This window comes from Xiphophorus maculatus, chromosome 1 (assembly GCF_002775205.1).
Source record: "Xiphophorus maculatus strain JP 163 A chromosome 1, X_maculatus-5.0-male, whole genome shotgun sequence".
NCBI classification, from domain to species: Eukaryota; Metazoa; Chordata; class Actinopteri; order Cyprinodontiformes; family Poeciliidae; genus Xiphophorus; species Xiphophorus maculatus.
In genome coordinates, this window is record NC_036443.1 from 9,192,663 (window position 1) to 9,208,707 (window position 16,045).

The window sequence follows — 16,045 nt, forward strand, 5'->3', positions numbered from 1 at the left end:
GAGTTGTTTTTTCTTCTGTTCATGGTGCAGCTATTGCAGAATATGAGTGAATCAAGGTTGAAATATGGTTAGGCAGAAATGTGAAGTCCATGCTGAAGCCTGACATTTAAATTACACAGAAAGTGGTCGATGACTTACTTGCTGACTCAACGTTCAACTATAACTGATATTATATCAAGGCTGATTCAACTATCATTAAAATTTTGACCTACACGTACATTTTAGATTGATTTATATTAAATCAATTTTGATTTATCCGACATCTAAATGGAAATCTCATGAATGTTTGTGTAATTATTAGCATGATTGTTTGATTTTGTGCCACCTTTTAAATGCCGTTCATATTGCTGGATGGACGTTAAAGCATCAAACAGTAAAAGAACAAAAATTAAAAGTTCACAATCTGGAATATTTCCAAACCACCCCAGATCAACAACCTATGGAAAGGTTCTGGATCTTTGCAACCCTAGTCCAGACAGAATAAAAAAAGTGAATGAACCTTTTAGTAAAAACTAGGAAGAAGACGATATCTTTAGTGTTTTTAGCTAGTGGCTAGCCAAGTGTGGTAAATTTATTGCGGTCTGTGAAACTGTCACACAGTTCTTTTTCTACTGAATACATAAAGTATTTCACAACATTTTGTGTAATAAACACAGAGGCTTCATCTGTGTTTATGTAGCTAAGAACTTTTAGCAAAGTCAACAGGAAGTCTTCCCCCCAGCAGGTCAAGGCTACTTAAGAACTACTTCCTTTACTTCAAAATAAGAGTCATGCATTGTCATGTGTTTTGCCCAAAATACTTCAAAAGACTTACTTAGACTTCAATAGACTCAATAGACTCACTTCATCTTAACATGGAACATAATACAGTATATAAAATAAAGATGCAATAATGGTGCATTTTAATATTGCAAGCGATTTGTTTGCATCCCAATTAGACATCTTTACTGTACTGAACAATTGGTGTGAACATTTATGTATTGAGAACTTTTGTGAAAATAATTTCTGTGGCTAGTTAGCAATTTTTTTTGTCTTCTCTCATGAATGCTGTAAGATAAATAATATCCTAATTTCCTTGTTTGTCTCTTCAGCAGTTTCTTGATGCTATTTTAGACTAAATTCTGCCAGAGGCCCCATGATGCTGGAGGCGGTTAAATCTGTTAACTGCAGTTGCACAGAAAGTGATAACACTTCACTGTCAGACTTATGCAATGGTGATCTATTTAGTGTTTAATTCTAGATTATATACTTCTGTGAAATGTGCTCTAATGAGAGGTTTTTCCTTGTAAAGCCAAAAAACAAATTCTTAAATTTTCTGAATCTTGGCAGGAGTGTCATTAGATTTCATGCTCTTGTTTTCACACACAACCACGCTCACAAGATCAGACGCTACATTCACATGGGATCCGTTTCTTTTTTTTTTCCTCACCCGTTCTTGTGATTTACTATTCTGTTTTACCGTTCTCTCTTACCTCCTAGGTGGTAAACGGTCAACTGGTGTTCTCAGTAACCCGCGGCGCCACCAGACCTGTGCGCTTGCGATTGGATCAGGTCCAAGTGGCAGATGGCCGGTGGCACGACCTCCAGCTGGAACTGCGAGACGTCCGCAGCGGCCGAGAGACACGCTACGTCGCCACGCTGCGGCTCGACTTTGGACTCTATCAGGTAAATCGTCAATATAGACACCTCTAATTGAATGGCATCAAGATGGAGACCAGCAATATTTTTGAAGGTTTGTTTTTTACATACTATGATTTTTTATCCGTGGCTTTTTAAAATAAATAAAAAATATTCAGTAGTGTTTCAAAATCCGTGGTTCAACCGTTATTAATATTTGTCATTCTGCCCTGCCGGGGTATAAATCATAGTTAAATAGAAATGTTTGCAGCATGCACAGATTTTCTACATCCCTGCACAGAATCAGAGTCCCCAAGATGTGGGACACTAATCCCAGTTTGCCTAATCTCTGCTGGATTACTGTGTCAGATTATGATGGATGATGTCTATTTGATGTGTGTGTCTGCATGGGTTTGTGTGAAGCGTGGGGCAGCCCATAAGTACAGAGAGAAGCAGATACGCTTCATCATTTTTGGCTTGTCTGAAGGCAAATAAACACTTGTTTCATGTTGCTGGGACTCAGAAATGATCCTTGGTTACATAATGCCTTTCATCTTTGCTGTTATTTCGGATGTTCCTCAAAGTGCATGAAAAAAAACACGCAGGTTAGACTTCGCAGAAAGCATTTGTAGATTTGAAACATTTCCGGAGAAAATTAAACGCTGAATATTTCTGAAGGGCTGTTGCATTCTTGCAGGGATTACAAGATGCATGCGAGCGTCTTCCCTTGCTGCTGAAACAGTAATGAATGGAGCTCATTGATTTAATGTTCATTCTTCCTGAGAGTTACTCACCTCGTCAGCTTTGCCTCCGGGTTGTAATCTGAGTACTGACCTCTCTTCAGTATCTTACTGAAATTTGTAAAAAGAGAGTCGGTCATGTTTTCAGAGGAAGATTATTGTCCCTTTTTGCAAAAGGTATTGCTACGCTGAATTGTTGTACATTTTTTTGCAGTTAGAACTTTAAACTTTGATATGTTTGATTTAAATTGTACATGATAGACCATTTTTAATAGTGTGCCAGAAATGTGAATTGTGCATTTGGTTTTCATCTTCTTTACTCTGATGCCCCTAAATGAACTACAGTTCATCAAAGGGGCCGTGTCTTGTAATATCAACATTTTTTGAGCTGTACATCATGTTCTAATGTAATTCCCTCATCAAAAAGATACCTGGAGTGCAACCCTGTTTGTTTCATACATATCTAAGAAATTCTTTAATCTCTCACACATCACACGTCTCTTGTGATGACTTCCTGAAGGCAGGGTTTCAGAAAGAGCAGGAGTTTTTAAGAAGACACAGGCCCAATTTCAAGGCACTTAACAGGAAGTAAAATTTATTTTAAGTCATACTTGACATATATAGCATTTTTATAACAACTCAAAGTAATATAGTTACTTGATTGTGCTATAAAGTGGCACTATGTACCTGGAAAACACATAATACTGCCCCTTTAAGAAGTTACTCAAGTAGCAAATAAATCCACCTTTGTTTAATTTAATTTCCGTATAAATACAGACAGCTGCTGTGTTAAAGCTTCACATTGTTCAGTGAAGCAGTCAAGAGGCCCATGGTAAATCTGGAGGAACTACAGAAATCCAAAGGTCAGATGCCAGACACTGTTAACAGGATGAATATTAGTCAAACGCTCCACTAATCTGGTCTTTATGGAAGAACGGCAACCAGCCGAAACATTAAGCCAGAGCCACAATAAGATGGTTTAGATCAAAGACTGTTCACAGGCACTCTTAATCCCGTCTGACATATACTATGTTGCAAAGCAGAATGGGGAAAAAAATGTCTCCTTATGTGCAGAGCTTGTCAAGATGTACCCCAATGGACTTAAAGCTTTAGCTACTGAAGGTTTTATGAAGTGACAGAGTCGGACTTAATATAAATTGAACCTTTTGCGATTTTAATCTGTGAAGAAATGTCATACTGTGTGTAAACTTTCCCCCGCTTTACAATTATGCACTACTTTTAAAAAATTATTGTGGGTCTAGTGTGAAAAAAGTTAAATATTCAAAGTGATATGAACATTTAAATCTTTAAATTCTTACTTTGAGACTTATGCAGATTAATAGATTTTTGTTGACATTTTTATATAATTAATAAAGGCAGCAACGGTCTTATCAAACTAACCCTTTCAGCTCTGTGTCTTTGCTTCCCCCTGTTAGGGAACAGTGATTGTGGGAAATGACATTCATGGCTTGAAAGTGAAACACCTGCATGTCGGAGGAGTGCTGGGCTCTGGCGAGGTCCAGAACGGGATAAAAGGATGCATACAGGTGAAGATTAATGCACTGAATTTTTAATGTTGTGGTGGATGGGTAGATGGAAGCTTTCAATGTCAGAGGAAATCAGTCATTTCTCAGCTATTTCTTGCCTCACTTCGACACGATCCTCGCTTCACCTGCAGGGAGTTCGTCTGGGCGTGAGGCCAGATGCCCCCGCCCTCCCGCGCCCATCCAGAGTTGTCAAGGTGGAGACTGGCTGTAATGTCGGAAACCCCTGTGTCTCGTCTCCTTGTCCAGCTCACAGCCGCTGCACCGACGTCTGGGAGCGCCACACCTGTATCTGTGAACCAGGTCAGGACACACACAGTTGGAAATAGTTTTCTGCGTGAAGTTTTGCTTTACGTGGCTGTACGTATTAGTCTGCTGATGACAATGTGATAATATTGAAACATTTGCTCTTTGGCGGGTGTAGACTCAATAAACTCTAACTAAACCATCTGCTTAATTTCATTTGTTAATATGAAGAATATTATTATTGCATTGCTTTGAGTTCTGATTTATGGCTTGCTAAGTTTTGATTCAAGATTTTACTGGTCAAGCGTAAGTGTAAACTAACACTGATATTTTTAATAAGATATATAGATATCTTATTAAAGATATTCAATATCTTTAAATATGAGAAAATATTAATATTTAATTCCACCTCCTTTGTTGTGATAAAGGCTCATAATTTACAAGGTTTGGATTTGATTGAAATAAAGGTTTCCAGTAGTTGATCATAATCTTTAAACATTACCCGTTATGTTTAAAGATTATGATTTAGCCAGATTTTTCTTCTCATCAACTTATTTTATTATCGTTCTTGTACAGCACTTTGGTGCAGTTTTACACCTGTTTTTAAAGTGCTATTTTAATAAATTTGACATCATCATTGAGATTATAAGGTTTCTATTTACTGGATTTTAGTGCTGAGGCAACATAGCATCACAAAAAGAACATCAAATGATCTTTAAGAGGCTAACTTACTGAAACCTACAGAAACTGTTTTCTTTCCTTACTGTCCTTCTCACTTTCTGCAGGAAAGTTGAAATATAGTTTCTCCTTTTGTCAAAGTGACTTTTGTGTTGTTGCCCTTTTCTGATTTATAAAGTTCAACAAATCTTTCCTAACTTGCATTGCATATTCATTCTGCTTTCTTTTTTAAGAAGTATCATCAAGAAATAGGACATCATATCATTTTTATCCTGTGATACACTAAAATAAATATGAAGTTCAAAAATGCATTTTATACTAGCAGGAGTTATGAGAGTTGCTGATTATTGCACCAAGGATTTTGCAATTAGTTCTTAACAGGAGATTTGGTTCCTCACTGAATAAAAACATTTCAATTAAAATTTGACATTTCCCAACATTTTTGGTGTGAGACTATTTAATGGCTGGAAGTGCAGCCTTTTTAATGGTATCTTTGCCTTAGCTAATAAATGTGAATGGGTGCTGCATGATGATGCAGCACCCATTCAGGTAAATGTGTCTCCTTCAGGACACATTTACCTGAAGGCATATCAATGTGTCCTTTTTATTGAATTAAAAAAAAAGTTACGTAGACTTTCTGAAATGGAAGGAGAAATTAGATTATTGCATGCCCATCTCTCTGTAGGTGTCTGCCAGCACTCTGACTGGGTTAAACTGATATTTAGGTAAACATAATGAGCTCTCACTTGAAGCCAGAAATAGAGGTTGAGGCCAGGCTAACTTCCAAGTCCCTTTGGTTAGGTGAAATATAATGAGGGGAATTACCACACTGGAGAAAAATATGATTAAAAGAAGAAATAGAGGAGGGAAAATTGAAAATATAGTATTTGTAGAGAGATGGAGAAAAACAATAGGAAGGATTAAAAATGCAGAGGAGGAACAAAGGCGCCCAAATATTTTAATGATTAATGAGTTGGGAAAAAAAGCACATGGCAGAAATGGTGCAAAAATGAAAGTTTTGAGGCAACGCAAGGGCACATAAAATCACATCAAATAGCCTGAAAACTCTTGTGACACATTTGGGAATAGATGCATTAAAAGCTCACACAAAAGTGCAGAAAAATTAAGATGACAGCTGCACACCGAACAGGAAAAATAAAAGGCAAATGTGAAAGCTGAAGACAGAAGATGAACAGACATCTGGTAATAATGCAGAGATTTATTAACGACAGCTGCAGTTCAGTACTGCAGGTATTGATTAAACATGCAAGACCAACTGAGCAGAGATGATTAAGGCATGTTATTCATACTTATGATTAAAGGAGAACGGGGAACCAAAGGTCTGATGGGATATTAATGAAAAAAGGAAAAGGAGAACAGGAAGAAAAGATGACTCCATTATTCAGTCAGAAAGCTGATTCTCTTTTTAGTTGCCTCTCTTCATATTCTCATTATTTGTCTTCCTAAGTTATCTTAAAACTACTATTTTTATTTAAATGAAAAGAAAAAGAAGTAGAGTTAACCAACCAAAATGTTCAGCTGCCACTTATAAAAGAAACAGTCAGAGCTATACATAAACCTTGTGCTGGCAACATTTTCATTGATTCCAATTGTAAACATATTGGATGAACCATTTAAGACATTGAATCATGTCTTTATTAGTTAAAATCAAACGTTTTCCCATCCAGTTTTGAATAAAATCGACATTTTTTTCCCCCCTCCAGCTGGAGCTCTAAGCAGCTAAGCTAACATGTTGCTGATCTGCAATGGTCTGCTTTCAGTCACTACACAGAGCTAGTGAGCATAGATGAGGATAGGAAGGTCTTTTGCCTCTCTCTTTACTGTGACACACCGGTGCAGCTCTTGCATCACTGCAGACGCTGCATCAATCCACTTATCAATCTATCAGTCTTCCCCCATCATTTGTGAAAAAGACCCCGAGCAGCCTCTATCTGGGGCAGAACCGAGAGAAGGCACTCCACCTTTGTCCGGTACAAGACCATTGTTTTAGATTTGAAGGTGGTTAGGAGCTGGCATGCTTACATTGGTGGTTTGAGTCTCACCAATGTGAGTCTAAAACATTTCAAACAGAATTTGGTTTTGAATTTTAAATGTCATTTTCTGCATATATTCTATTACAAAGAAATGCGACTGTGCTACTACAAACTTTTGGAGCCCAGATCAAACAAAACCCACTGTCAGTAACTTCCTGTTGGTAGATATTATTTAAGAAAATATTCTGCTGCGACTGAAGGCCCATCCTCAACAGCTCTAGCAAAAGTTGCTGCTGCTACAGCGGCACCTAAGTTTAGTGGATGGAGAGGAAACTTAAAACAAAGTTAGCAATAGAGGAGAAGTTGATCAAAAGAAAGTAAAAGATGAAAGTAAACGAGGATGGTGTGAAGGAAAAATGAATGTGCTCTGAATAGGAGTGTAATTGTAGTAGAGCCCGGGGTCTGGGAGCGCGGGGAGGAAGCAGAGAGGCGCTGTATCCCTGTAGCATCCTCTGCTAGCCTGCAAGCGAATGCTAACACCGTGACTCATTAAGATGGGAGCGCATACGGATGTTCCCACACCTAGATGGGATTACAGATACATGAACACACACACAGATCTGCAAGCTTGATGTGCGCACACCTATTTGCTGTAATCTCGCTCAGGGTGTCGTTCTCATTATCATTATGTTTCATCAGCACAACAAGAATTAAAATTTAAAAGTGTTATACGATGAATGTTGCTTAGAGACAAATCAAACTTTAATAAGTGTAGATGGGGGGAGAGAGAAGAGGTGCTGTGTGAATAATTCCCTTTCATTTAGGTGTGTGTGTGTTTTTAGCATTGTAATAAGTTTCACACTGCTGACAGTTATTCAGGTTTGAGCGATACAGCCTCCTACGTGGAGAACAGATGCCTTCTGTGTAACGCACTCTCACACTGAGATGAGGCTCTGCATGATAAAGCACGAAGATGTGAGCTTTTCCAGCTCCTCGCTTTGTGTGTCTGGAAGTATATTCACACTGCCGTTTGCTTACCTGGCACGACAGCGTCAGACAGTTGCCACTGGCTAATTTTCTGCTGTAACAAAATTCAGCCTAAAATGATAAATTACAGCCATGTAATTCACTGAATTGAGTTCCCAGAGTTGGTTAAAAACCAACCCAATTACAACCTCTTGAGTCCTTCTGTGGAGGAAAGAGTCATTTAGTGGAAGTGGGACTATTTGTTATGATATCGGTGATTGAAAACAACAAAAAAACAAAACATATATGCATATTTGTACCTGAGGATATGTTTTTCTTCCTGGGAAGAACTGAATGAAGGTTATTTTTTTTTGTGTGTGGTGTGCAGCTGCAGTTTGTTTGGCTCCATCCCTCAGGGACAAAATGGGACGGAGAAATGATTTATGAGTTTCAAGCTACATTTTCTGTGTTGGAACCTGCAGGAGGTGCTGGATCTCCTCAAGCTGCTGAATCAGGATAACGTTGTTCTCTGTGACAAACGACTCCACACCTGAGATTGGCATTTATTGACCAGGATTGATTATGATGATTAGAAATTTATCAGCTGGCAATTGTTATCCAGTTATATATGAATTATGCTTTTATAAAACTTGAAGCAGTTTTGTGTCGTTTAAGATTGGATCGTACATCTTATCAGTTTGTTTACTGTAGACACACAATTTGCTTGCATTTTTTTCTTGAATCCTTTAAAATGTCCAAAGATAAAATTATATGATGAAGATGGGAAGAAGTAAAATAGTATTTCAAAACCAACAAGGTAATTTACAGTAAGCTGTCAATTCAAGCCCTCAGCATACAGTTATCAGGCATCTCTCCAGCCCTGTGTCAAGACTTTGGTGGATTTTTTCCTTATTTTCCAAAGTGGGATTAAACCCAAAGTGAAAGCATAACTCCTCCTTCATAAAGGCGGAGAGGTTAAGTGGAAGGAGCCAAGAGACACCAAAGGTCCTGGCCAAGTGTTGGGCTGAGCGGAGCATCAGGACGAGGGTAAGCAACGTTGCCAACTTAGCGACTTTGTCGCTATATCTATCGACTTTTCAACAATAAACTTAGCAATTTTTTTCTGTGTTGATGGAAACCTCAGTGACAACATGTGAAAGCACCAATCGCTCTGCAGTAACTGTGCTGAGTGAGCAGCTAGTGCTGCTGTGAACTTGCTTTAGGACAACTTCAGACCAACACAGAAGCTTTATGAACCGGTCAAACCCTGGACTGGATTAACAGGCACTGACTGCAGAGTCTTACTTCATGAAACCTCTACCACATTTGTGTGAACCAAAAGAATTGGAGTAATGTTCCCAAGTCTAAAGTCTTCTCACGTCTTGTTCCCTTGAGCCTATTTCACGTGTGGTCTCGTCTTGTGAGCTAGATGTGTTTTAAGATTAGAGAGTTTGATTCAAGCAGTAAAATCAGTGTGACATTCAAAATCTTTGTTGAGTCAAAGATGCTGCTGGAAACACATGAGAAGAAAGGCTGGTTCAGTGAACAGATGGCCTATTGATCTATCCTGATTAAAGTCTTTTGGGGAAAGTCAACCTGCTGTTGTGGTACAACAAAGTCAGATGAGAAACGGTGAGTCACAGCGGATGCAAGCAAAGCTCAGTGGGCATAACTTTTGAAACAAACTTATGGACCTTGACTTGGGAAGTCAGTCAGAAACATATTTAACTTCAAGTGATGTATGCCTCATTGTTTTTGCAGACTCTAACCTCTTCCTATCTATGTCTATATCGTCTATTGTCTACTGACAAGGCCAGTGTCATTATGAGAATCTGAAAACGGCCAAGGCCGCCAGTTCCTCCCTTAGCCGGTTTCCATGGTGAGAGTGTGAATATGTATACGTTTGACACAATAACTGAATGTGTACATGATGAGCCCACAGGAAGAGATGAAAAGGAAAAAAGAAAGATGATGACTTTAATTATCGTTTCTTAAGCCTTTATTTTGCTTGAACTCCTGAAAAAATCCAGAAGTGAATACTAAAAATATAAACGCCTCAGTTTTTTTCTTTGCATAACTCACAACCTTTAGACAGGAGAAGTAAAAAGAAATATCATACACACCGTATTAGAAAATCAATGCCACTCAGTTTCTCTTCTTTTAATGTATATATGTAATTTTTTTTAAAAATTTCATGAAGAATGAAGGTCAGAGATAATAAGCAGAAGTCGCTGAAAAGCTGTGTGGGTCTGCAGCTGCAGTCCAAGGCCAAAGGCTTAATGGAGACTCTCTGCTACAGTTTCTACAGACAAACACACAAAAGCCCACCTCACACGTCATTGTCGGCTCCAGAGGGAGGGGAGAAGCGCTCGGTGAGCTGCTCACATCAGTCAGTGCCTCTTCAATCCATAACAAAAATCCCTCAGTTCATTGCTGTGAAATTAAAAAGGGAGCCTGGAGGCTGTGGCTGTTTGCTTTAAGCAGGTGAAAGCAGAGATTTTCATTGATTAAGACAACGCTTTGGCTACAGTGTGATATTTTCTTGCAAAAGTTGCATCACTTTGTAACCCGATATGTACATACATGCATTTGGATTCTCTCACATTGTGTATGAACAGAACAAAGAGCTCAACTGTGCTGCTTTCTTCTCTTTGTACATGTATGTTTTCCTTGTTTCCTTGGATGTTAACATTTATATTATATTCTTCAACAGTCAAGTGAAGAGCCGGCCCAAACTGAGCTTATGCGTAGCGGCTCCAAACCATCAAAGGGCCTTATGTAAATGCATAAATTTTAACACATACCATAGATCTAAGATTAGTATTTCTTTTCTCAACAAAGGAAATAATTAGTTAGATGTTCCAGCATAAATAAATGAAAATATAATTTTTTTTTAATCTAAACTTACTGTAAGTTTTAAAGTAATTGGCAAGTCTACTTTGCAAAAGTGTGAGGAATAACTTCCACTTGATGGTTGTGTTAGCATGGTTACAATCTGATGGTGTGAGTTTAATATTTTCTTTTGGTTTAAGCTCAGTTTGTTCACAAATACATCTCAGCAATACCACATAATAATCCATCACTTCTTTTAAAACCAGCCAATTATACTTGGTGTCCCACATTCCTCCACATCTGAAGCGGAAACGTTCTCAACAGGAAAAGGGGCCCTGTAGCAAAATATGCTTGTTATAGCAGATCAACAAATAAGTCATGCTTTAAGATTTTCCTAAAAGTGGATGTCTTTATAAGCATATAAACACAGAGCATAATGCAATGATATGAATTGTTTTTGCTCTGAAATCAGTAGAAAATGAAATGCTTTATCCTAAGGATAAGTAAAATCCCTGAGATATTTTATTCTAAACATCTGTTTTCCATTTAGGGAAATGATTCAAATGGTCTTTTTATTCACTCTTTCCATCTCAGTCAATATACTAGGAACTTTTATTCACCTCCCGAAATTAAAGGTGTTTTACCGTTTATTCCCTCAAAGTTGATTTATTGCTTCTGTAAATAACCACTCCTTAAAGACTAAATTGCCCAATTATGTTGTTTTCATATTAAAATAAGCCCTTGGTGAGAAGCTGATTGCATTTGTTCTGAACACACCCCAAAGTGTTCATGAAGCTCTCCGTTTTAGTCATTAGATTAAAAAGGGGTTTCTTGTGTGGGCCTCTGAGAGGCTGCTGTGTGTTTTGTGTGGAGTGTCTGTGGATCGCACTGAAGTGAGTGACGGCTTCATTCATCACAACGCACAGGTGCAACTCTGAAGGGAGCGCAGTTGGTGTGTTGCAGAAGTGTTTTCAACTACCTCGGAGTGTTTTAAAGTATATATGCCGCTTTTGCCGCTGGAGATCTGGGGTCTCTTACCAAAGAGAGAAGTTTGTGTTGCTTAGATAAATTCATGTTTATTAATTATTCCTTCCCACTGGTTTTTGTCTCAAGCTCACTGCTTTACTATGTAAACTTGTAGTTGGGGGTCATTTTAAGAATGAATGATTTAATAAGTGAAATAACCCAATAAAATAAAGATTTTTTTTTAGGTAATATTTAGTCAATGTTATTTTTTTAACAAATTGAATATTTAACGTCTCTGATTAACTGAAAGTGTTTTTAATTTAAGTTTGATAGTTAGGATGTCGAAACTATTTCTTCCTCCTGATTTCAAAAGCTTGCACAGTAATTCTTCTATTGTTGTAAATTATAATTTTCTCAGTTGCTTCTCAAGAGTGAACAATGTGGACCGTTTTGGTCTTTCGGGGACTTGCTTACTCGGCGTTCTTTGGACCAGAGCTCAACAAGACGAGGCAGTGTTTCGTTTCTGTGCTCACCAGCTCTGGAACAAACTGCCTTCTAACTTGAGATGTACAGAAACGGTTTGTACCTTCAAATCCGGAGTGTTTACTGCAGCTTTTGATCACAAATTATCAGACTAATGAATAAATATCAAAGGATATCTTTGATATCTGCATTGCAACTTATATTTCTTTTAAGAATTGCTTTCATGCTTATGCTTTGTTATTTCTATTTCTCTTTCCTTTCATCTCCTGCAAAGCCCTGTGGATTGTCCTGTGTATGAACGGTGTTATATAGAACTGTCTAATGTTGTGTGAGTGAAAATAAGTGAGTAAAACTACTTTTTTGTGTAGGGATAATTTTTAATGAAATCTAAGCTGATCATAAAGACACAATAAGAAAGAAAAATGTTTATTTATGTCTCGCCTTGACAAAAACAATCAGCCCTCGATTGCTTCGTGCAAGCTCAGATCATTAGCAGTCTGGAAGTGGAGAGAGCAACTCCGACTGGACCGACGTTTTAAAAGACAGATCTGAAAACCTGTAAAATATGAATGAAAAGTTTGCAACACTGTGCTGAAAGTCTCATTGTTGCAGCTGTTTGAATACGCCTGTAGACGTGTTTGAACAAGTTTCTATGTGTCTCATTCCATCATGAAACATTTTTTTTTCTGCAAGAACGTCTCACATCTTCTGCACTTCTTCTGACTAATAATTACTAACGTGATTTCTTTGCTCCGTCGCATCTTCGACACTAAAAAGTGTTGTTGTCAAGCGTTGAAATATATTCACTGATCTGTAAAATATGAATATTTTGCTTTTATTCAAATAACTTCTAATTGCACTCGTTTACTTCACAAAGTTGTATATTTTGCTTAAGAACGGTTTCCCTCTGTGCTTCACAGGGTACTACGGGAAGAGCTGCACCGACGCCTGCCACCTGAACCCATGTGAAAACGAGGCTCAGTGCCACCGGAAGCCGAGTTCTTCCCATGGATACATTTGCGACTGTGGAGATAATCACTACGGGCAGTACTGCCAGCACAGGTATACACACACACACACACACACACACACACCCCGACACGCAAACAAGCTTAATTGTTTCAGCAAGTGAACCCCAATTTACCTGTGAGATGTCAACAGCGTCTGAAGCACTTTGAAGTCTAAAACCATTTAAGCTCGGTGAGCGTCGGTGTGTCTTGTTAGCTCCCTCTCTGACTTGTTGCCCCACATCTCCAAAACTGCTTGTAATTCACTGCGGGACAAGTTCAGGCAGGAGTCAGAAGATACTCTCGCACGTTAAGGTTTCACGTGTGCGCTCAATTTTATTCACAGCGAGAGTGACTCTGACCTGACACCGAGCACTCTGCCTCTCCGAGAAATCCACTCAGCTTCAGCTTTTCCCCATGATCTGCTCTTTGTTTGAGTTCAGGTGTTTGTTTCAACCGTTCGCAGTTCAACTAATGTGTGTGTTTTCTTTTAAGATGCTCCTTGACAGATACTAATAAAATAAACACTTCATATAGTCAGTGTTCATAAATATATGCATATACTGGCACTTTCAAAGCCCCGTTAATCGCATCAACTATAAAGTGGAGAGAACAAGAAATGTAAAAAAAAAAAAAAAATCAGAAATGCAGCTTGAAGATTTTCTGATCTTATATTTCTTTTTATGTTATGCAAATGCTCTAAACCTGACATAATAAATAACATTAAATAAGTTGACAGGTGTATCAAATTTCTCCCCGAGGGAAGGCTTGTAATTTGTACGAATGTTTTGATTGTGAGGAAAGTCTTTTCTTCTTCGCCTCTGTTCTCCCATCAAGGATTATCGTCAAACAAAGCCGTTTGTCTTTTATAAAGCAAATATGCACTAATGGATGAGTCAATAAATGCATTCTTCCCAGATCAATTACATCTTGTGTTTGTTAAATTGAAGGAATTCACAGTAGCTTCCTTCCAGATGCAATAAAGAGATGCAGACAACCAATGAAAATCTGTTTTTCAATGACTTTTCAAACTTTATCCGTGCCGTTTGATTGTAAAGCCTTGAGATTTATTTGTAAGGAGCAGAGGCTCAGCTGCGACTTTAAAGTCCCCTCTTTTCAAGTCATTTCAGAATAAAAAAATTGCCAGACTTGCACTACTACTGATACACATTGTTGTTCTGCTTCATTCGTCTGCTTTGTCTGTGTTTTCAACATGTAGGATTGACCACCAGTGCCCCAGGGGCTGGTGGGGATCTCCCACCTGTGGACCATGTCACTGTGATATGAACAAAGGTTTTGACCCTGACTGTAACAAGACGAGTGGACACTGTCACTGCAAGGTAATCAACGCAAACGCAACAGCTTGGTTTCACAGAGTAAAGTGGGCAACCTGTGCATCTACAAAAACAAAAAAACAAAATCAAAAATTGAGTGGAAAAGTGTGTGTATTGATTACAGAAACACGAGAGGACGGTTGAAGGAAACAAAAGTAATTTATTATTTACACGGCAGCTGAGGCAACATCTGACACAGATCTTTGAATAGTTTTGAATTAAAAATGGACTGGAGCTTTGCCAACAAAAAAAAAGAAACGTATTAAATAATTGCAAGCTTTTAGGTTCAAAGTTCACATAAAAACAGGGGAAAACCTGCTGTGGCTGAGGCCAGACCTCACAGAGTATTACAGACTGATCAAGACACACTACTCTAAGATGAGTCCTTTGTTTCAACACATCTACCTTCTGTTCATTTATTTGTGCTGTAAAATGTTTGTGTGCAGCCAGGATGCTTAACCCAGATATACCCTGCACTTAATCTGATGTTTTGACCACAATCTTTAATCTCTGTTATTGACCTCAGCTCTGACCCTTACACACACATTACACACTCACACACAAAGACACAGACAGATCTATACCCATCCCTGAGGAAGACATTTTCTTGACTTAATTATGGTTCCTGGAGACTTGGAGAATCTACAGATTTTGTACAATGATCCAGATCAATGTCTAAGCATTGCTTTGCTTCTCCTCTGTGTTTCTCCTGGCCAGTGTTTCCATAATAATTACGCCCCCCTCATTCCTGCCGCAAAGTGGCACTTGTATGTCCAATAAATCCAGCTCATGCAGCTCTTACAGCTAATTTGACATTGGATTGGTAATTCATGTTATTGCTGCTTTTGTTTTTGAGTGCACAGAATAAAAAAAGCAATAGTCAATGCCCTTCTGGCGATCGTTAAGCTTCTGCTGTCAGGGAAAGATGTGAAGGTGCAGATCTGGAGCAGCAGCGGGAAAAAGAAAAATGGTGGAGAAAAAGATTTTTTTTTTAACTCTATTGTAATTTCAAATACACTTATTATTATTCCCAAAGGGGAATTAGATAATTCCATCAAAATGTCTCACCTTTGTCATGTTGCATCACAGCGAATTTGTCCAAATTTCCAGATATTTTCCCACATCACATACCTGTACATACCTGATGTGTTGTTACTGTTTCCAAAACTGAACTGCAGAACATTTTTGACAAAAGTCAGGCTGAGTGTGGTGAGTGCAGTCACTGCAGGACCTCATTTTCTCTGTTCAGGAGTTTCACTATCGACCTCGAGCCTCTGACACCTGCCTCCCGTGCGACTGCTACCCGGTGGGCTCCTTTTCACGATCGTGTGACCCCGAGACGGGCCAGTGTCAGTGCAGGCCTGGCGTGATTGGCCGCCAATGCAACATGTGCGACAACCCTTTCGCTGAAGTCACTAATTCAGGATGTGAAGGTGAGAAGGAAGAAACTAATCCTTTCAAATCTATTTCATTTTGCCTTCTTTTTTCTCGTAGCATCTGTTATTTCTGATTCGTTTGCTTGTTTGTGAACGTAAGCCAGGAAGTCTCTGGATATTTCAAATTTCAAATAGCTCCAAATCTTTTTTTCAGCATATCAAAGAAAAATCGTAAAATTTCAGTGGCTTGGCTTTTTATCCT

The 16,045-nt window shown here is 38.5% G+C and overlaps 1 protein-coding gene across 2 annotated transcripts in view; it reads left to right on the forward strand.

Moving 5' to 3' along the window:
* Positions 1-16,045, forward strand: part of celsr3 (cadherin EGF LAG seven-pass G-type receptor 3) — a 123,138-nt gene that overhangs the window by 77,573 nt on the left and 29,520 nt on the right. For both annotated transcript variants that reach the window (XM_023334615.1, XM_005800177.3), the window contains 6 exons: positions 1,480-1,665; positions 3,794-3,904; positions 4,036-4,204; positions 12,987-13,128; positions 14,293-14,413; positions 15,657-15,840. In XM_023334615.1, coding sequence (XP_023190383.1) covers positions 1,480-1,665; positions 3,794-3,904; positions 4,036-4,204; positions 12,987-13,128; positions 14,293-14,413; positions 15,657-15,840 — 913 coding nt within the window. The remainder of the gene's footprint in view (positions 1-1,479; positions 1,666-3,793; positions 3,905-4,035; positions 4,205-12,986; positions 13,129-14,292; positions 14,414-15,656; positions 15,841-16,045) is intronic.